Source organism: Pan troglodytes, chromosome 12 (assembly GCF_028858775.2).
Source record: "Pan troglodytes isolate AG18354 chromosome 12, NHGRI_mPanTro3-v2.0_pri, whole genome shotgun sequence".
NCBI classification, from domain to species: Eukaryota; Metazoa; Chordata; class Mammalia; order Primates; family Hominidae; genus Pan; species Pan troglodytes.
Window position 1 is genome coordinate 21,226,336 of NC_072410.2, and position 18,820 is coordinate 21,245,155.

The 18,820-nt window shown below is 44.2% G+C and overlaps 1 protein-coding gene across 50 annotated transcripts in view; it reads right to left on the bottom strand.

Moving 5' to 3' along the window:
* MAP4K4 (mitogen-activated protein kinase kinase kinase kinase 4) overlaps positions 1–15,275 on the bottom strand; it is a 193,650-nt gene extending 178,375 nt beyond the window's left edge. For 31 of the 50 annotated variants that reach the window (XM_063788964.1, XM_054678070.1, XM_054678110.1 and 28 more), the window contains exons 1-2: positions 14,843–15,029; positions 14,442–14,507 (exon numbers count right to left, since the gene is read on the bottom strand). In XM_063788964.1, the coding sequence (XP_063645034.1) occupies positions 14,442–14,507; positions 14,843–14,899 (123 nt within the window). In that variant the 5' untranslated portion in view covers positions 14,900–15,029. Of the gene's footprint in view, positions 1–14,441; positions 14,553–14,842 lie in introns of those variants that run through there. The other 19 variants (XM_054678099.2, XM_054678083.2, XM_054678082.2 and 16 more) reach the window with 4 other exon arrangements.
* Between the last annotated feature and the right edge of the window lie 3,545 nt (positions 15,276–18,820).

Sequence of the window (18,820 nt, forward strand, 5' to 3'; positions counted from 1 at the left end):
AACTTGGGTGACAGAGTGAGACTCTGTCTCAAAAAAAAAAAAAAAAAGATTTTGGTTTAACAGAAACTTTTAATTAATCAACCCTTGAAGTTCAAAGTGAACTATCAATGTTCCAAGGCCAGGATCTTTGATATTCCTCAACAAACAAATTTCTCGGCCTGGCGCAGAGGCTCACACCTGTAATCCCTACACATGGAGAGGCCGAGATGGGTGTATCACCTGAGATCAGGAGTTTGAGACCAGCCTGGCCAACATGGTGAAAATCCATCTCTACTAAAAATAAATTAGCCAGGCATGGTGGTACACACCTGTAATCCCAGCTACTCAGGAGGTTGAGGCACAAGAATCACTTGAACCTGGGAGATGGAGGTTGCAGTGAGCCAAGATCATGCTACTGCACTCCAGCCTGGGTGACAGAGGGAGATACTGTCTCAAAAAAAAATAAAATAAAAAATAGGGCCAGGCACAGTGGCTCACGCCTGTAATCCCAGCACTTTGGGAGGCCAAGGCGGGCAGATCACGAGGTCAGGAGATCAAGAACATCCTGGCTAACACGGTGAAACCCCGTCTCTACTAAAAATACAAAAAATTCGCCGGGTATGGTGGCCTGCGCCTGTAGTCCCAGCTACTCGGGAGGCTGAGGCAGGAGAATCACTTGAACCCAGGAGGCAGAGGTTGCAGTGAGCCGAGATCGCACCACTGTACTCCAGCCTGAGTGACAGAGCGACACTCCATCTCAAAAAAATAAAAATAAATAAATAATAAATAAAAGTGAAATGTATACTAAAAAACTATAAGGCCAAGTGGGTAGAAATGGAGGTATACCATAGTAAGGTATAATATCATTTGAAGGTAGACTGTGGTAAGTTAAAAACATGTGCTACAAACCTAAAGCAACCTATAAAACAACCTAAGTAGAAGTTATAGGTAATAAGCCAGCAAAAGGAATCATTAAAAAGCAAAAAAAAAAAAAAGGGCAAGACAGACTACCAATGAGATCAAGTCCTTAGCTGATAGAGCCAGCAAGAAAATAAACAGTATAAAGACAAGAAAAAAATAAATAAGCATCCTATTTAAAATTCAACATTTAAGTTGCTTTTTTCATATAACAATAAGAATATATTTTCAGCTAATTAACTAGAAAACTAATGAAACGTCTAATGCAATCTTGGAGTTGATGACTGACAAAGCCCTTGCTTATACAAAATAATGCAAAAAGAATTTCACACTTTGAAAGCCAGCATTAGTAACTACAAAGTCCCGTTTTCCAGTATGATTAGAGAATGGTTAGAAATATCTCACTCAACATCAAAAAAAAGCCACAACATCATTTTACCTAATCGGATTAGAAAAATAAAATTCTCTTTTGTCCATATTATCAAAGAGCAAGGCCAGGCCCAATGGCTCACGCCTGTAATCCCAGCACTTTGGGAGGCCGAGGCAGGTAGATCACTTGAGGTCAGGATTTGGAGACCAGCCTCATCAACACGGTGAAAACCCATCTCTACTAAAAATACAAAAATTAGCCAGGCATGGTGCTGCATGCCTGTAATCCCAGCTACATGACAGGCTGAGGCAGGAGAATTGCTTGAACCCTGGAGGCAGAGGTTGCAGCTCTGTCTTAAAAAAAAAAGCAAAAAAACTTTATCTTTTAATTATTTTGTTACATAACCGGAACTACAGAAACTTATTAAAAACTATGTGAATATCACAAACCTGTACACCATTGTTCCCATTTTACAGAGGTCCCTTTCAGCCCTAACGTCGTGGGGACCAGCAGCTGAACAAAGCAGTCTCCCCATGTGTAAAGTAGGGCAGAATGTGGCCTACTTCAGGCCAGCTGTTTACCAAATATTATTCCAGATATTGCTCATAAGACAATCTGAAGCCTGATGAAGGCCCCTCCTTCACCCATATGAGAATGTTCAGGATGCTAACTTCTAACTGATACAGGAGATTCAAATGCAAGGAGCACCAAACAGTGCAGATGTAGGAGGCAAGGCTTCCTGAGAGACAGCTGGCTCAAGGCAAACTGAATGGAGACAGTCAATTACCATAATCAATGGAACACACCCCTCCTATCTTTATTCAAAGTAGTATTAACCAAGATGATGAATCATCAGCTCAGTGGGTTTTAACTCCTAGCAGACTGTTCACTGCTCCACATACATCTATGCCTCATCTAGAGCATCTGAATTGAAATCATAAAGCTTCACTGTGCATACCACCGTATCTGTTTTATCAGCTCTAACTTAGCTGTCATGTCACACACTCCCATAGGCCCCTGCTATTCCCCATCTGCAATATCATCCTCTTTAACTGTGTGTTCATTTTCTGCCTTACACATTAGGCTATACGCTACACAAGGGCATAAGCTGACTGCCTTTCTTGTCCATTGTCACCAGTGAGCAAGCCTCGCATGGTGCCTGGCACATATTATAAACACATTAAGTACTAGATAAATAAATAAAGGAAATCTTGACTAGCAGAGTAGGCTCAAAATATCTGTAGACAGTGAAACAAGAAACAGAAACCAAGCCTTGAAATCACTGAAGAGTAAAGAGCTGAACACCTGTCAGATTTTTCTGGGAATCAAGGAAGGCAACAAGAATAAATGAGAAAATGTGTACATATAGAGAACTAAGATGCTCTAATATGCCAAGTTCAAACTGGAATGGCCCTAGAATCTGAGTCATGCCCTAGCAGGTGAATGAATACACCCAGTGAATTGTGTCACTTAAATGTACACACTCAACCTCAGGCAATATTCAACCGGGATCTCCAACAAATTATTAAGTACCTTGATGAACAGCCCTAACTCAGATTATATTCAGTCTTTGACATACCTCTCAAAATTGAAGTCATAAAACTACACACCAATTACACATAAAGAGTCTCAGAAAAACTCAGGGGGAGAAGGGCTCTGGTAGTCAACAGTATTCTGTCACTGTCACAGCAAGTAAGAACGAAAGCTCTGCAGTATAAGAATCTTCAAAAAGTAAACTATTACTTAACTTAATTTTATGTAATCTGAATGCAGTAAGGCCCTAACAAAAGGTATCACAAAAAAACTTAAGAATAAAATATAAGAAAAATACTCTGAAAAATACACTTGAAACAAATGAGCAAACTTATTCGCCCAAAACACATAGCAAATCATTTATTTAACTTGGGATACATCCTTCTGACCAAAGGTAACATATTTTGCTTTGTTTTTTCAAAATCCAGGCAAGACAATAGCTTCTGCTTGAGATAAAGGAAAACTGCAGTCTAGCATCACATGGTAAACAGCTGGCTATTATACAAGTGAATTCCTCCCAAAAATAGAAGGAAAAACTAGTTTGGCCTAGTTCCTACTACCAGTGACCTCGCTGATAGTGAATAGTTTGTCTTCATAGCGATAAGAAAGAAACTGTATTCATGTTTTTAAAAATGACTTAAGGCCAGGCGCAGTGGCTCACGCCTGTAATCCCAGCACTTTGGGAGGCCGAGGCGGGCAGATCACCTGAGGTGAGGAGTTCGAGACTAGCCTTGCCAACAGGGCGAAACCCCATCTCTACTAAAAATGCAAAAATTAGCTGGGCGTGGTAGCTCACACTTGTAATCTCAGCTACTTGGGAGTCTGAAGCAGGAGAATCACTTGAACCCAGGAGGTAGAGGCTGCAGTGAGCCAAGATTGTGCCACTGCACTCCAGCCTGGGCGACAGAGTGAGGCTCCATCTCAAAATATAAATAAATAAACTCACAGTAATGACTAATAATAAGACTGGGGAAGATAAAGGATTCAGGGACACAAAACTTCAACTGCTTTTCCCTCATCCAGACAGTCACTCAGGGTCATCAGAACCAAGTGTTTGGTTACACTAAAGGGGAACAAGAAGACCCAAACAGATAAATTCCCCCCTCCTTTCTCCCTTCTGTGGATGACTTAAGGTGCAGTTCCATCAACATCATGCCTATCAATTGGTGAACAGGTAACAAATGTGGTACAACCACAGCCTAAAATTCAGCAATAAAAAGGAACAAAGAACCACACTGCTACATGGTCGAACCTCAAAAACATTAAACACAGGCGACCATACGTTGTAGGATTCCATTTAAATGAAATGTTCAAAAAAGGCAAATTAATACTGACAGATTATTGGTTGCCTGGGGCTCTGGGTTGGAACAGGGATTAACTGTAAATCACTACGAGGAATCTAATTGGCATGATCAAAGTGTTCCAATATTGATTTGTGGTGATGGTTGTGCCACTCAGTAAATTTACTAAATATCACTGAAATGTAAGCTTGAATTGGGTTAACTTCATAATACAGAAAACATACTTCAATAAAGCTGCTTTAAAAAAAAATACTGCTGAACAAACTCCTCTATCTCTCAAAGGTTTGTTCAAAGCAGCAGCCAGCATGGTAATTAATACATATCATGGCACTGCTTGGCATCCTGCCTCACTTTCCTTATTCCTCATCCTCATCTCCCTCGGCTTGCACCTCCCAAATTAAGTATCTCTGACAGAGGTCACACAGTAAGGTCACAGAGGTTACGCACTGCTTACCCTTGTTCTCATTTTTTATTTGTTGTTATTGTTATTGTTTCATTGGTATTGTTATTGTTCTGTTGGTATTGTTATTGTTCTGGATGAAAAGAAACAAACACCTGAGCAAAACCCTAAGTCCAAAATCAAAGACACAACTTTTGGTTAAACATGGTGGACTGATCACATGAGTTATTAAGAATTAATTCCCATAAAAATGATTTTAAAGTAAACAAAAGAATAAAGATATAAAGGGGAAAAGAGGTAGTAGAGATCATTTCTATCAGGTTTTGACAGCTAAAAAGTGGATGGTCAAGAGGCCGAGGTAGGCAGACCACTTTAGTCCAGTAACCTGGGCAAGATGGTCAAATACCATCTCTACTAAAAATTTTAAAAATTAGCTGGACATGGGCTGGGCGCAGTGGCTCACACCTGTAATCCCAGCACTTAGAGAGGCCGAGGTGGGCGGATCACCAGGTCAGGAGATAAGAGACTATCCTGGCTAACACGGTGAAACCCCATCTCTACTAAAAATACAAAAAAAAAAAAAATTAGCCAGGCGTGGTGGCAGACACCTATAGTCCCATCTACCCGGGAAGCTGAGGCAGGAGAATGGCATGAACCCGGGAGGCAGAACTTGCAGTGAGCCGAGATTGCACCACTGCACTCCAGCCTGGGCAACAGAGCGAAACTCCGTCTCAACAAAAAAAAAAAAAAAAAAAAAAAAAAAACTTAGCTGGACATGGTGGTGCACACCTGTAGTCCCAGCTATTCAAGAGGCTGATGTGGGAAGTTTGCTTGAGCCCAGGAGGTTGAGGCTGCAGTGAGCTGTGATCACACCACTGTACTGCAGCCTGGGGGACAGAGCAAAACTCTGTCTTAAAAGACACAGACAGACAGGCAGACCAGGGGCAGTGGTTCATGCCTGTAATCCCAGCACTTTGAGAGGCCCAGGCAGGGGGATCACCTGAGGTCAGGAGTTCGATAACAGCCTGGCCAACATAGTCAAACCCCATTTCTACTAAACGTACAAATATCAGCCGAGCATGGTGGTCCACACCTGCAGTCCCGGCTACTTGGGAGGCTGAGGCAAGAGAATTGCTTGAACCCACAAGGCGGAGGCTGCAGTAAGCCAAGATGGCGCCACTGCACTCCAGCCTAAGCAACAGTGAGACTGTCTCAAAAACAAACAAAAAAAAAAAGATAAAATAAAAAGTGGATGGAGTAGTAACTAAGAGGTAAAAATTACAACCTAAGTGCCTACTAAAGGATACCAAAAAGAAGTGAGACAGTTGGACCTACAAAACCCTGACAAGGTCATCATTTGGAATAAACCAATACCAAGTGAGGTGCAAGGCCAAAATCAGAACTGATCAAAGTTTGCATATTTAGTGGTTGAAAGCCCCAGGTCCCCTTTCTCTGCCTTACACAGTCTGGTAACTGCCTCACATCACTCCATACCCACAGGAAACCAGAGATTTAGTCCCTAAAGAAATCGAAAGCAGTTATGTTCCAGACAAGAGAAGATGAGGCAGTGATAAGAAAAAGGGATTTTCAGCCATACAAGGACTTAAAACCTTAATACCCATATACCCTTTCTTTTAAAACTACTAGAGGATGTGCTTCAGGAAAATAAGATAGTAAACCAAAAAGGAAGACTGCAGTATCCAGGAAACAGACATTCCAGGACAATAATAGCTACATGCCAGGTCCAGGGGCAACCATACCTGCACAGCTATGAGGAAACTCCTGGGAGAAAAAATTGAAATCAACAGGTTATCTTGCAACAATAAATTATCTGACGTGTGGTGTTAAATTAAGCATTTGGAAAATGTGATAAAGACTAAACTTTGTTAGGCATTTGTTATACCTTTTAGGGTATCTGAGGAGGAAGGTGATGATAGGTACAAAGAAAACTAAGCAAATGAAAAACTAAAAGCGATGTGGGGGCAGGGGTGTTGTTTAAAAAAGGAAATGTAATCGTATGAGACTGTTTAGCTCACATATAAACGGTATTTACATAGTCATGATAAAAGAAACAACTATCACTTTAACCCAAAATTATGGTATGCCCACTTAAGGGAGGCAGCAAGTATAGGAGTTAAATATTCAACTACTATTGAACTAACTAGTTCAATAACTACAACTAATGCTAGAGGAAGTCAATAAATGTATAAAACTGATAAATGAAGTAGCCACATAAGTACATAATTTACAAATATAGCAATAAATTTCAGATGTAGCAGCTAAAAGCACTGAAAACATGCTTCTGGAGAACAGGATGACTCTGACTTTTGGTATGAGCACTTTAGTATCATTTGATTATAACTATCGATTCGTAACTGGTAAGTTAAGGCCCTATTTATCATATGAAGGATTTTTTAAAGTTATAATGTAAAAGTGGGGTTTTTCTTTCATTTATTTAAATTTAATAGGATAACTTGTTCATATTTAGCCATATCTGAGACAGTTCCAAAGCACAGGGGTCAAAGACGTTTTGGCACTAAAGCATAAAGCTGTAAGCAGCACCTGCTCTAGCTCCCCAATGTTCAAAGGGTGGGAGAACCAAATACTAGGCACAAACAACAGTCCTCAATTCTCCAGCTCACTAACACACCAACCACCCAGAGTTTACTAAGAGCCCTGCTACAAATTCAATCCTGCCAGTTCAGTGTTCCTCAAAATGTGGTCTGCTGACCACAGCAAGATCATTTCTGAAATTAAAAGTATATAAAAACTTTTATATCACCTGAGTTTCTTATACTTTTTTAAAAAGAAAACAAAAACAAAAACTTTTACAGCAATTTGACAGGGGAAAATGTCTTTTGATTCTACGAGTAAAAAAAGTAGACTGATATTCTATATGTCTACCTTTTCATTTCACTTTTCATTTGTTTTTACTGTAATTTAAAGCACAGAGAAGCCCTGCTGATGAGGTTGAGCCACTTAAAATGAACACATTGCAGTATGTGCTGTTTCCATGTGTCGGTGCATTCATTGTGTCTGAACACAAGTGTGCTGGGCAGGGAACCCAGGGAGATGCAGACAACACAGAATGTATGACTGACATCCCACATCTGGCATTTTGTGTCCATCCCCCTGTTTTTCTTGAGTTCCATAAGGGTAGATATATCATCTGCTTCATTTACCACTGTGTATCTAACTCTCAGAACAGGGCCCAGCACACATCCACAGTACCTGCATGAAACCACCCTTATATGGTTAATCGTTTTTCACTTCTGTCTCCCCAATTTAGTTATACCTAATGCTATCTAGATAACAAAGTTTGTAAGAGTCCAGTTTTTAAAACGGGATGTCCTAAAACTTATCATTGTGATCATTCCTTAGAGATTCTTACAGAAAAAAACTACCTCCCAATGAATCACTTTATTAATTACTCAACCCAAGAGGCAGCTTCTCTTCTGAATAATACTCACCAACTCTTATTACTGAACCTGCTCCATAACAAAAGAACAAATTCTGTTTGGTGAGCAGTGATATAACATTACAAAACCTAACAACCACTGCTGCCACAATGGTCACTGGTAATAAATATAAGATAACCTTGGCCTTCTCCATTTTCTTCCTAGTCATCTTTCCCTGTATGTCTAAAAACTTTACCCTGACTCGAGTTCGAGACCAGCCTGGCCAATATGGTGAAACCCCATCTCTACTAAAAATACAAAAATTAGCCAGGCTTGGTGGCGTGCACCTGTAGTCCCAGCTACTCAGGAGAGTCGCTTGAACCTGGGAGGCAGAGCTTGCAGTGAGCCGAGATCACACCACTGCACTCCAGCCTGGGTGACAGAGTGAGACACCATCTCAAAAAAAAAAAAAAAAAAAAAAAAAAAATATATATATATATATATATATACACACACACACACACACACACACACACACATAAAATATTGGTTAAGAAAAAAGGCAAAATACGAGTTGAGTTTGCAGCTAGGCAAATAAATGTACATTTATCACAAAGTTTCAAGCAGTAAGGAGTTCAAAACCCATCATCAGCAGGGTTTTGTTTGGTGGTTGGCTTTTCTGTAGAGCTTTTGATGTTTGAGTTAGTAAAACAGTTTTTGAAAGTAAGGGTTGAAACTCTTTAAGAGAGCAGGGCTTGCTCAACAGGGCTGGCTTCCTCCCACCTTGTCCAAGTCCAGAATCTTCCAGCATGAAGGAAATCTATGTCTCAGAACAAGCCTGAACATGCCTCTCAGTGGCAGATCAGCTGACACAATCTCCTCCTAATGAAAACATCTGGTTCTACAAAATTCATTTTGCCCCAGTGGATGTCTTTACCTCCAATTAAGAACGAGAGATGCTACACTTAAAAGATAACACTTAGAGAATCCCTCACAAAAGTTTAAGTACTTGCTCCAAAATGCAAATTTTTTTATTTTATTTTTTCTTTTTGGAGGAGTCTGGCTCTGTTGCCCAGGCTAGAGTGCAGTGGTGCTATCTCGGCTCACTTCAACCTCCACCTCCTGGGGAAGTTCAAGCAATTCTTCTGCCTCAGCCTCCTGGGTAGCTGGGACTAGAGGCACACGCCACCACGCCTGGCTAATTTTTGTATTTTTAGTAGAGATGGGGTTTCACCATGTTGACAGGCTGGTCTTGAACTCCTGACTTTGTGATCCACCCGCCTCGGCCTCCCAAAATGCTGGGATTACAGGTGTGAGCCACCGTGCCCGGCCCCTAATGATTTTTAAAAGCCAGACAATCTATATGGCACTTTACCACTGAGCAATCGAAAGCAATTTTAGCACTTTTAACCACCCCGCCCCCGCCTTTTTTTTTTTTTTTCTGAGACAGAGTCTCATTCTGTTGCCCAGGCTGGAGTGCAGTGCCATGATCTCAGTTCTCTGCAACCTTCGCCTCCTAGGTTCAAGCGATTCTCCCACCTCAGCCTCCCAAGTAGCTGGGATTACAGGCGTACGCCACCACGCCCGGCTAATTTTTATATTTTTAGTAGAGATGGGGTTTTGCCATGTTGGCTAGGCTGGTCTCCAACTCCTGACCTCAGGTGATCTGCCTGTCTCAGCCTCCCAAAGTGCTGGGAATCCCAAAGCTCCTCCTAATACTGTGGGCAAACCGTGTACCCACTTAAAGGGACATACCAAAGCCTGCAGAGAACGAGTGAATTCAACATGTTAAACCTAGCAAAGAGTAATGCCCAAGTATCCACCCCAACCTCTCCTCCTCTCTACCACCACTGCCACTATCCCGCCTCGGCCTTCACCTCCTGTCACTGGACCACTGCCCAAGGCCAACCATTTTACCAGCTCCTTCCCAACACACATCTGGATCAAGTCCCCTACTCTAAGGGATTCCAACAATGGGAATTGGGATTCCAACAAAATCTTTCAGTGACTCCTCAATGCTTAAAGAAGATGTCTCTCCTCAAGTCCAAATAATACCTCCTTGAAATTCCCACTACTCCCTAACCTTTCTACCATTCCCAAAGGTCACTCTTAGCCCTACTGCCACACACAAACACCTCTCCCCTCCCTTTCTTCAATAAACGAGGGGTCTAACATTAGCACAGTGTCAAATGGGCGTCGAATGAGCAAACTCTTAGCGTTAGCTCCCCTTACCATCAAGGTCTTTGGGCCTAGGGTACCCTTGTCCTCAATCTCCAAGGTCCACATTGTACCCTTCCTCCAATGACAAGATCAGAATGGGCCAGTCTTCCACAAAATCTATGGTCCCTCCTTTGAGTGAACCTTGATTTCAGACATCTTACCTGCTGGATTCTAAACTCCCTGACTTCCACGTTACTGTTACCGGATTTCCCCTCTGTCAGTCCTTCCAAGACTCAGAATTGTCCTCAGGCTGACAATCTTCTTTTCTTTTTTTTTTTTTTTTTTTTGAGACAGAGTTTCACTCTTGTTGCCCAGGCTGGAGTGCAATGGCACAATCTCGGCTCACTGCAACTTCCACTTCCCAGGTTCAAGTGATTCTCCTGTCTCAGCCTCCTGAGTAGCTGGGATTACAGGCACCCGCCACTACACCCGGCTAATTTTTCGGTATTTTTAGTAGAAACGGGGTTTCACCATGTTGGCCAGGCTGGTCTCGAACTCCTGACCTCAAGTGATCCGCCCACCTGCGCCTCTCAAAGTGCTGGGATTTACAAGCGTAAGCCACCGCGCCCGGTTGACAATCTTTTATTCAAGACATTTGGAACACCAGCCATCACATGCTCACAAAATGCAAAATAACAGTAGTTACCCCAAGAACACAAAAATGGTCAAATAAATATTTAAAATAACAATAAGGCCGGGTGCAGTGGCTCATGCCTGTATACAATCCCAGCATTTTGGGAGGCCAAGGCGTGCAGATCACTTGAGGCCAGGAGTTCAAGACCAGCCTAGCCAACATGGTGAAACCCCATCTCTATATACAAAAATTAGCTGGACGTGATGGCACGCACCTGTAATCCCAACTACTCAGGAGGCTGAGGCAGGAGAATCACTTGAACCCGGGAGACGGGGGTTACAGTAAGTAGAGATGGTGCCACTGCACTCCAGCCTGGGCAACAGAGCAAACCTCCATCTCAAAATAAAATAACAATAAAATCCAAAATAACATGGAAACAAACTTGATTTATTTCTGGTTTTAATTTTTCACACTATCATTCTCCTCACTGATCATACCAGACACTTCTCTTATAAATATATGGTACTCTGAATGTAACCTTGTGAAGAGAAATTTACAATTTTAAGTTTATGAGTATCCGTCTCTCAAAAACCTAAGGGTGAAAATAAATTTCTCTAAACAGAATATACCCCGTTTTTCACCTCCTTCTTTTAAGATGAAGTTACATACTGTTCAACTATACCAGACCATTTACCACTGTTGTCGGAGACACAGAAAATTAGAAGTTATCCCCAAAAAACTGGATCAAGTCCCCTACTCTCAGGGATCCCCAATTCCAACAAAACCTTTCAGTGGCTCCTCAATGCTTAAAGAAGATGTCTCTCCTCAAGTCCAAATAACATCTCCTTGAAATTCCCACTACTCCCTAACCTTTCTACCATTCCCAAAGGTCACTCTTAGCCCTACTGCCACACACACACCCCTCCCCCTCCCTTTCTTCCATAAATGAGGGGTCTACCATTAGCACAGTTTTGCAGGAGGGTCGTTCGCCCCAAAAGAAGCTATTTCAGACGACATACCAAATCTCAGAAAACTCCCTCTTTTCAACTCACTCACTTCATGTAAATATAGTTGCCTCAAAATAAGCAACATCTGCGCTAATGAAAAATAGAAAATATGACACTAAAATAAATGAGGACAAGTTGTTCAGCTTACAGATTTTTTTTACCTGAAATTATGTTTAAAAATAAAGACCTTTTTATAAATAACAATTCAGCAACAAATATTTCTCAAACTTTAATGCTATTCATCCTAAAGGATGTTTAGCAGCAATAAACAAACTCTAAAGTATTAATAATGTAATCCCAAATCTACCACAAGCAAATCATACCAACAAAAATCCTAAATTAACTCCTACACATAATTGTAAATGGTTCTAGAAATTAAATAGTTAAAAAGAGGAAAAAAAGAGATGTTCTGCTATTTTCACCACCTCTAAGATTGAAGTTCCCAGTACCTGCTTGTAAACATTAAAGAACTTGTTATAGTAAAAAAAAAAAAACACATTTTACTGATGTATGAGACAATCAGGAAAACGTTAACAGTGAATATATGACATTTTCTAAGTGTGATAACAACAATGTGATTGTGTAAAAAAGAAACATTCTAAAGTATTTACAGCTGAAATGGCATTTTGGGGTTTACATTAAAATAAAGGAGGAAAAGAAGAATACAGATGAGACAAGATTAGTCATCTGCTGATAAACTGAGCTCTCCAGTCTTTATGTTTGAAATTTTCCATAACAATATAAAAATGTAACTGCTTATGAGCAAAATCTCAGGCACTATTTTGTTCTGGACTGTAGGCAACTTTTGCACAGATTTAATTCCCTAGGTTTGCATAATTAGAGAAATTCTCAACTGTACCGACTTTGTAGTCAGAGAGCTGTGTCATGCCAGTATCCCAAATACCTGCCAAACGTAGCTAGCGCTCAGCAAACCTAGTTCAAAAGCTCGGGAAGGTTGGGGGGAATGGAACCAAAATGGCAATGAGGGGAAATAACAATGAACCTGACTAAACTCTTACCATAAACAGCTCCCACCTCTTAAAACCAATAAAGACAAACTGAGGTTTCATTCTTTCCTTTCTCTTAAGGTTTAAAGACTATATCGCCTTCTAGCTTACTTCTCTGCCCTTAACATCCATGCTGACCAAATAAGACACAAACAATCCAACTACTGTGTAGCCAGGTCAAAAACAAGCTCTGGCTAATTCACTTGGAAGACTACAATCACCACTTAGATTTGGCGAGAAAAAACTGGGTTAGAAAAAAAATGACTGGTGCTTAAACAAACAACAGACCGGGGAGAATGTCTTTTAGCCAGTTACCAACCACTCAGTGAGTTGCAACACAATCTTTTCCAAAATTTTCCAAAGCCTTCCAAATTCAGTTGAGCCGGGCAAGCTGAGTTAACGGGGCTCTATTTCAAATTCAAAAATCTGGCCCCGGCCCGAACAGTTAACCAACAAAACACAAGCTAATACACTTGAGATCACCTGAGAATACTGACCCAAGTTCGGACCACAGTCCAGTACAGTACACTACCCAGGCTAGAAGTCTAGGCTAAGGAGAGGCGTTCAAGTGATAGATAAACTCTACTCACAACGCAGAAAAGAGACAATAAGATCCACACTTAATCTAGCCTAAGAAAAGGTCTACAGTCGGCTTCCAACCCCCCCCAACTCCACCCATTTTTAATGAGACAATGACAATTCTTCATGGTGAACCACAGAGCCCTGCTTCCCTAACCTTGTACCGACTCTAACAGAACACTCCCCCAGCGCAGATTAAACTTTTAGAAAACGTTCAGTAACGAGAAACAAATTAAGACAGGAAAAATTTAACATCCCGTTCTGAATTTTCAAGGCCTGCGCCTCCATTCCCTACATATCTTTCATAATCTCTAGACTGTACAATGTATAAAATGAACACTGTTAGTCACATCAGGTGTCAGCTACTCAGCGCAGACTCAGTCTCCAGATTTGCTAGTTTCATTTATCGCCGGGGTGGAGGGTGGGTGTTAAAATTTTTTAAAAAGAGAAAGACCTGGGTGGGCGTAAACCAGGGCATCCTCTATATTCTCTTCGCTCTCCGTCATTTCTCTTTCAATTACACAGCTGTCAAACAGGTTATTCCTGGAATTCAGATTTTATAATCCCCACACTGTAATTCTTCCTGCTACTGTTGCCCAAACACACACTCCTCCCTGCTTCCCCAAAATACGTATCCATCAATAGAAAGGATGACAACCACAGTTATAAAATATTCCCAGGTCACGCCAAACTCCCCACACCTTGAGCAACTGGCAAGCACCGAGTGGAGGCTGAAACATGATGACAGTTTTCACGATGGCCAAAGCAGTGGTTTAGGATCGTCAGAGGCAAGGCCCGCCTCCACTGTATTTTAATTTACACACAAACTCAGAAGGCCAGATTTGGGGAAAAAAAGAAAAAATTCAGGTTGTCTTATTTTTAAAAAATGCTTTTCCATTTTATTGAAGTAAAGTGCATGCCTAAGAGTGTAGCTTATTTCCTTATCTCAAAGCCAGGAAATGAGGTCTTTTAAGGCCAGTCTGAATATAAACTCGGTGTGCAAAAACAGAGGGACGGCAAGGCGAAAGAAACCCCTCTCCCAACTTTGGCCAAGCGGCGTGGCCTCCAGTCAGCAGCATGTTTATCACCCTCTCCTCGTCCCCCAATAAGAAGTTTCCACATGCCACGGGAAACAAAGAAGGCGCCCACACCGACCTTATAGACTTGTCCATAGGTGCCATTTCCAACCACTTCCACCAGCTCAAAAATCCCAGCAGGATCCTGGAGAGGAAGGAGGGGAGGGGTTATCATTTAAAAGAAGCCAAAAAAATGAATAAATCAAGCAGGGCAGTTGGAGAGAAAAGGCGGTGACAAAAGAGGTGGGCTTCGCCCCGCGCGGTCCCCCAGCGCCCGGGGGTCGCGCGGCGGGCTGGGGGCGTGGGGGCGGAGGAGGGTAGCGCCCGCCCCGCACCAGCCCGCACAGGCAGACAAAGGGGCCGCCGCGCCCCGCGGCTCTGCCCACGGCGGCGCCCGAGCGCCCGGCCGACCTGGGCGCGGCCCCGGCTGCCGGCTGCCGGCTGCCCGCTCCCCGCGCGCCCGCTCGCGGGCCCACTCACCCGCAGGGAGGAGAGGTCGATGTCCACCAGACTTTTTGCAGGGGAGTCGTTCGCCATTTTCCCTTTTTGCCACCAAAAAACAAATAACAATAAATGTCTCTGTCGCTCTGTGTATCTCAGCCGCAGACCAGGCCGCCGACCGCGCTCCTCGCGCGGCTGCCGGGCCGGCCCGGTACTCTCCTCGCGGGGCCGCGGGCGGCGGCGGCGGGCTCGGCTGCGCTCTCGGGCCGCTCGGGGCTCTCGGCCGGCCGGGCCGCGCGGAGGGCGGACGGAGCGTGCACGGGCGGCGGCGCTCACACCATGGCGCGGGGCCGGCCGTCAGGCCCCCGGGCGTCGCCCGCCGCCTCAGGCCCCGGCGCCCGCGCCCCGCGCCGCGCGCCTCGAGGACGGGCCCGGAGCGTGGGGCCGCGGCGGCGCCGAGAGTTGAGCGAGTGAGCGCGAGGCAGCGAGACAAAGATAACCCGGGAGGCGGAGGCGGAGGCGGAGGCGGGGAGCGAGGTGGGGTGGGAGGGGGCGGCGGCGGCGCTGGAGGAGGAGAAACGGGACACCAAAAATATATTCTGAGAAGAGAGAAAACAGCTCCCCCTTTCCTCCTCAGGCAGGAAAAACCGGCGGAAACGCACTCACACCCCGAGCCCTGCCGGGTAGGGCGCGGGCCGAGGCGCCCGCGCGGCGTGAATATTCATCAGGGGTGGGGCTCGAACAATGGCCGCGCCGGCGGGCAGCGCGGGCAGGGGCCCCGACACGACGCTCGGCGCCCAGGGTGCGGCCTCCGCGCTCGACCCCGCACGGCGCTCCCGAAAACAGCACGAGCGGGGAGGAAGCGGGCTGGGATTTCCCCGGGGAGGAGCTGGGGTGGGGAAACGCCCCTACCTCGCGCTAACAACAAATGACACGAAACTGAGCTGGACCGACACTAAGAGGCCATGGACCCTCGCGTCTCCCAGGGCAAGGGTGTGTCCCGCCGGCCGCGTCCCGGCTCTAGAGGGACCCGAACCGGGTGTTGCCGAGCGGAGGAGGGGCCTCCCTCGATCCTCGCCCCCTCCTCGCCCCATTCGCCCCATCCCCCACTCTCCCACCCCCTAGAGAGGAGACCCTTAGGTCCCTCGTTTCCGGCTTCCCTGCACGGTTTTCTTTTCCTTTCTCTGCTTTTGCAGGCTAAATGTGTGGTACGGTTGTGGTTGTAGTTGTGGGATTCGCTGAGCATCGCTGGGCTGCCCGGCCATATCCAGAACAGCTCCTGTAATTGTCTGGCGCTGCGCTCCTGGCTGCGCTCGGTAGGTGAGCACTGTGTTTGGGGCCCTTAGTACCAACCCGCATTTTGTAACCTGGAGATCACTAAGGATCAACCAACAGGTTTCTTCCGGCAACCTCGGAAGCCAGTCGGTAGTTAGGCACTTTAATGCCAGTGAATCAACAGTCATTTATATCGCATTCCTCCACCGTCCAAAAACTTTCAGTGGTTCCCTGTTACCTGACAGGTGTTCTCAAAACGTGAGTGCTTCAGGCAAAGTGCCAACTGCCTGGCCCTGCCTCCCGAGTTCTCGTTTCAGGAGGTCTGCAATGGGCCTGAGAATGTGCATGTGTAAGTTCTCAGTGTAGCTAACGTCGCTGTTACAGGGACCACTCGTTGACAACAGTGGCCTCCGGCTATTCATGATTGGATTTTCATAAACATCACCATCATCATCTACCAATTCTTATGCACATACTGTGTCTCCCCCACACAAACGCGTTGTGCAGAGTGCTTTACACACAGCACTCTATTTACAGCCTTGAAGGAATGTTATCCTCCTTTTAGGTAAGGAAAGCAAAGTACTGAAAGATAAGGAGTATGTCCAAATTCCTTAAAAGCACAGCCTGGAAGTGGAGCAGGGATTTTCACCAGGTTAGCCTGTTCTCAAAATCCAGATCTCTGATTCAGCCAAGTTAGCTCTACCCAGAATGTGTATAGCACTATCCTGCTCCGAACAGTTTGGTTTCTGAAATTTTTGACTATGAGAATCCCTGGTAAGGGTAAAATATATTGAGGGGCTCCTGGTATCCATTTGTAAGGAAAATTATAGTAACCAAGTATTCCTATGAATGTATTGGTGCTTTTAGATAATTTTGGTTTTTGTCAGCAGCAATGTCATTATCTATGAGTGTAAATAAAATAATTTACTCAGAGAACTAGACAGAAACACATCTGAACTTTCAGGCTATCTTACTATTGATAACATTGTTTTTTGTTTGTTTGTTTGTTTTGAGACAGAATCTTGCTCTGTCACCCAAGCTGGAGTGCAGTGGAGTGCTCTCAGCTCACTGCAACCTCTGCCTCCTGGGTTCCAGCAATTCTCCTGCCTCAGCCTCCCCAGTAGCTGGGACTACAGGTGCCTGCCACCATGCCCAGCTAATTTTTTATTTTTAGTAGAGACAGGGTTTCACCATGTTGGCCAGGCTGGTCTCGAACTCCTGACCTCAGGTGATCTGCCCACCTCGGCTTCCCAAAGTGCTGGATTACAGGCATGAGCCACCATACCTGGCCTATTGCTAACATTTTAATAGTGTTTATTATTAATAATAGATGATACAACGTGCTAAGTCCTTCACATGTATTATCTCATTATTCTGCTCTTAATTCCAAATGACACTCCATTATTCCCACTTTATATGTTAGAAAACCAGCCCTTAAAAAAGTTAAGTAACTTGCTCACTATGCACAACTAGACCTGATGCAGAAACGCCAGGGCCCCTTCCAAAGCAGCCTCCTTCCACAGATTCAACTCCAAACCCATGACATTGAAGCCCACCTCACACCAACCCTTCCTCTCGATCTATCCAAATTCCTTCATCACCTCAAGCCCAACTCAAAATCATCTCTTCCTTCTCCTACAGGCTTTCTTTAAATCTGTCTCTCTCCTAAGCTGCTATGTCTATATCACCATTGTGACCGTTATCTCCCACTTTAGAGTCATTACCTATTCTGGAAGTGCCTACACAGTGCAAGGCGCTGGCTTAGCCATTGCCTGGGATATCAGGAAGATCAAGACAGCCTACCCTCAAAGAGCTTACACACTGATAATAGGCATAAGACAGCTTCACAAATAACCATGGTACAAAGCAGAACAGTGTAGATTTTAGCAAGATGGAAAGAGTACTAAACAGGTCTAGTGGAAAGTATGCTGGATTTGGGGCAAAATTGAACTGGGTTTGAACCCTAGTTATTGGTCAGTTGTGCAACCTGGCATGTGTTTCTTCTGAGCCTCCCTTTCCTCCTCTGCATACCAGATGAAGACTGGAAATGAGAAGAACAAGCAAGAGGCAAGAGCCTATGCCAGGGTAATAAAGGGTGACAGGAGATATTAATATAAGAGGTCTTGAGACAGCAGATTCTCTAAGGCTTGGCATCTGATACGATGCCAGAAGGCAGTGTAGAAAAGAAGGTAAGAGATTTGTTTGTGGTTCAGAGCTTGGGAGGATGTCCACACTTGGGAGGATGCTGTCACAACAGAGTAAAGGATGGGAATTACTAAGTGGTAGCAATAAAGGAAGATTGAGTTTTGAACCCAAAACCAAAGTTAATTACCTTTTCATGCAGGAGCAGTGTACACATGCCCAGCTTGAAACTCCACTCTAGCGCCCAGCATAGGGGCCATGTTTTCAATCAACACCCATGTATTAGCTTGGGCTGCCATTGCAAAATACTATATAGCCTGGGTGGCTCAAATAACAGAAAATTGTTTTCTTGCAGTTCTGGAGGCTAGAAGTCCAAGATCAGAGTTCTCACCAAATCGATTTCTGGTGAGGGTTCTCTTTCTGGCTAGCAGGCAGCCTCCTTCTTACTATGTTTACACATGGCCTTTCCTCAGCACGCTTGAGGAGAGAGAATGAGCTCTCTGATGTCTCTTATGAGGCACTAATCCTATCTATCAGGGCCCCACCCTTAAGACCTTGCTTAACCTTAATTACTTCCTTAGAGGCCCTGTCTCCAAACAC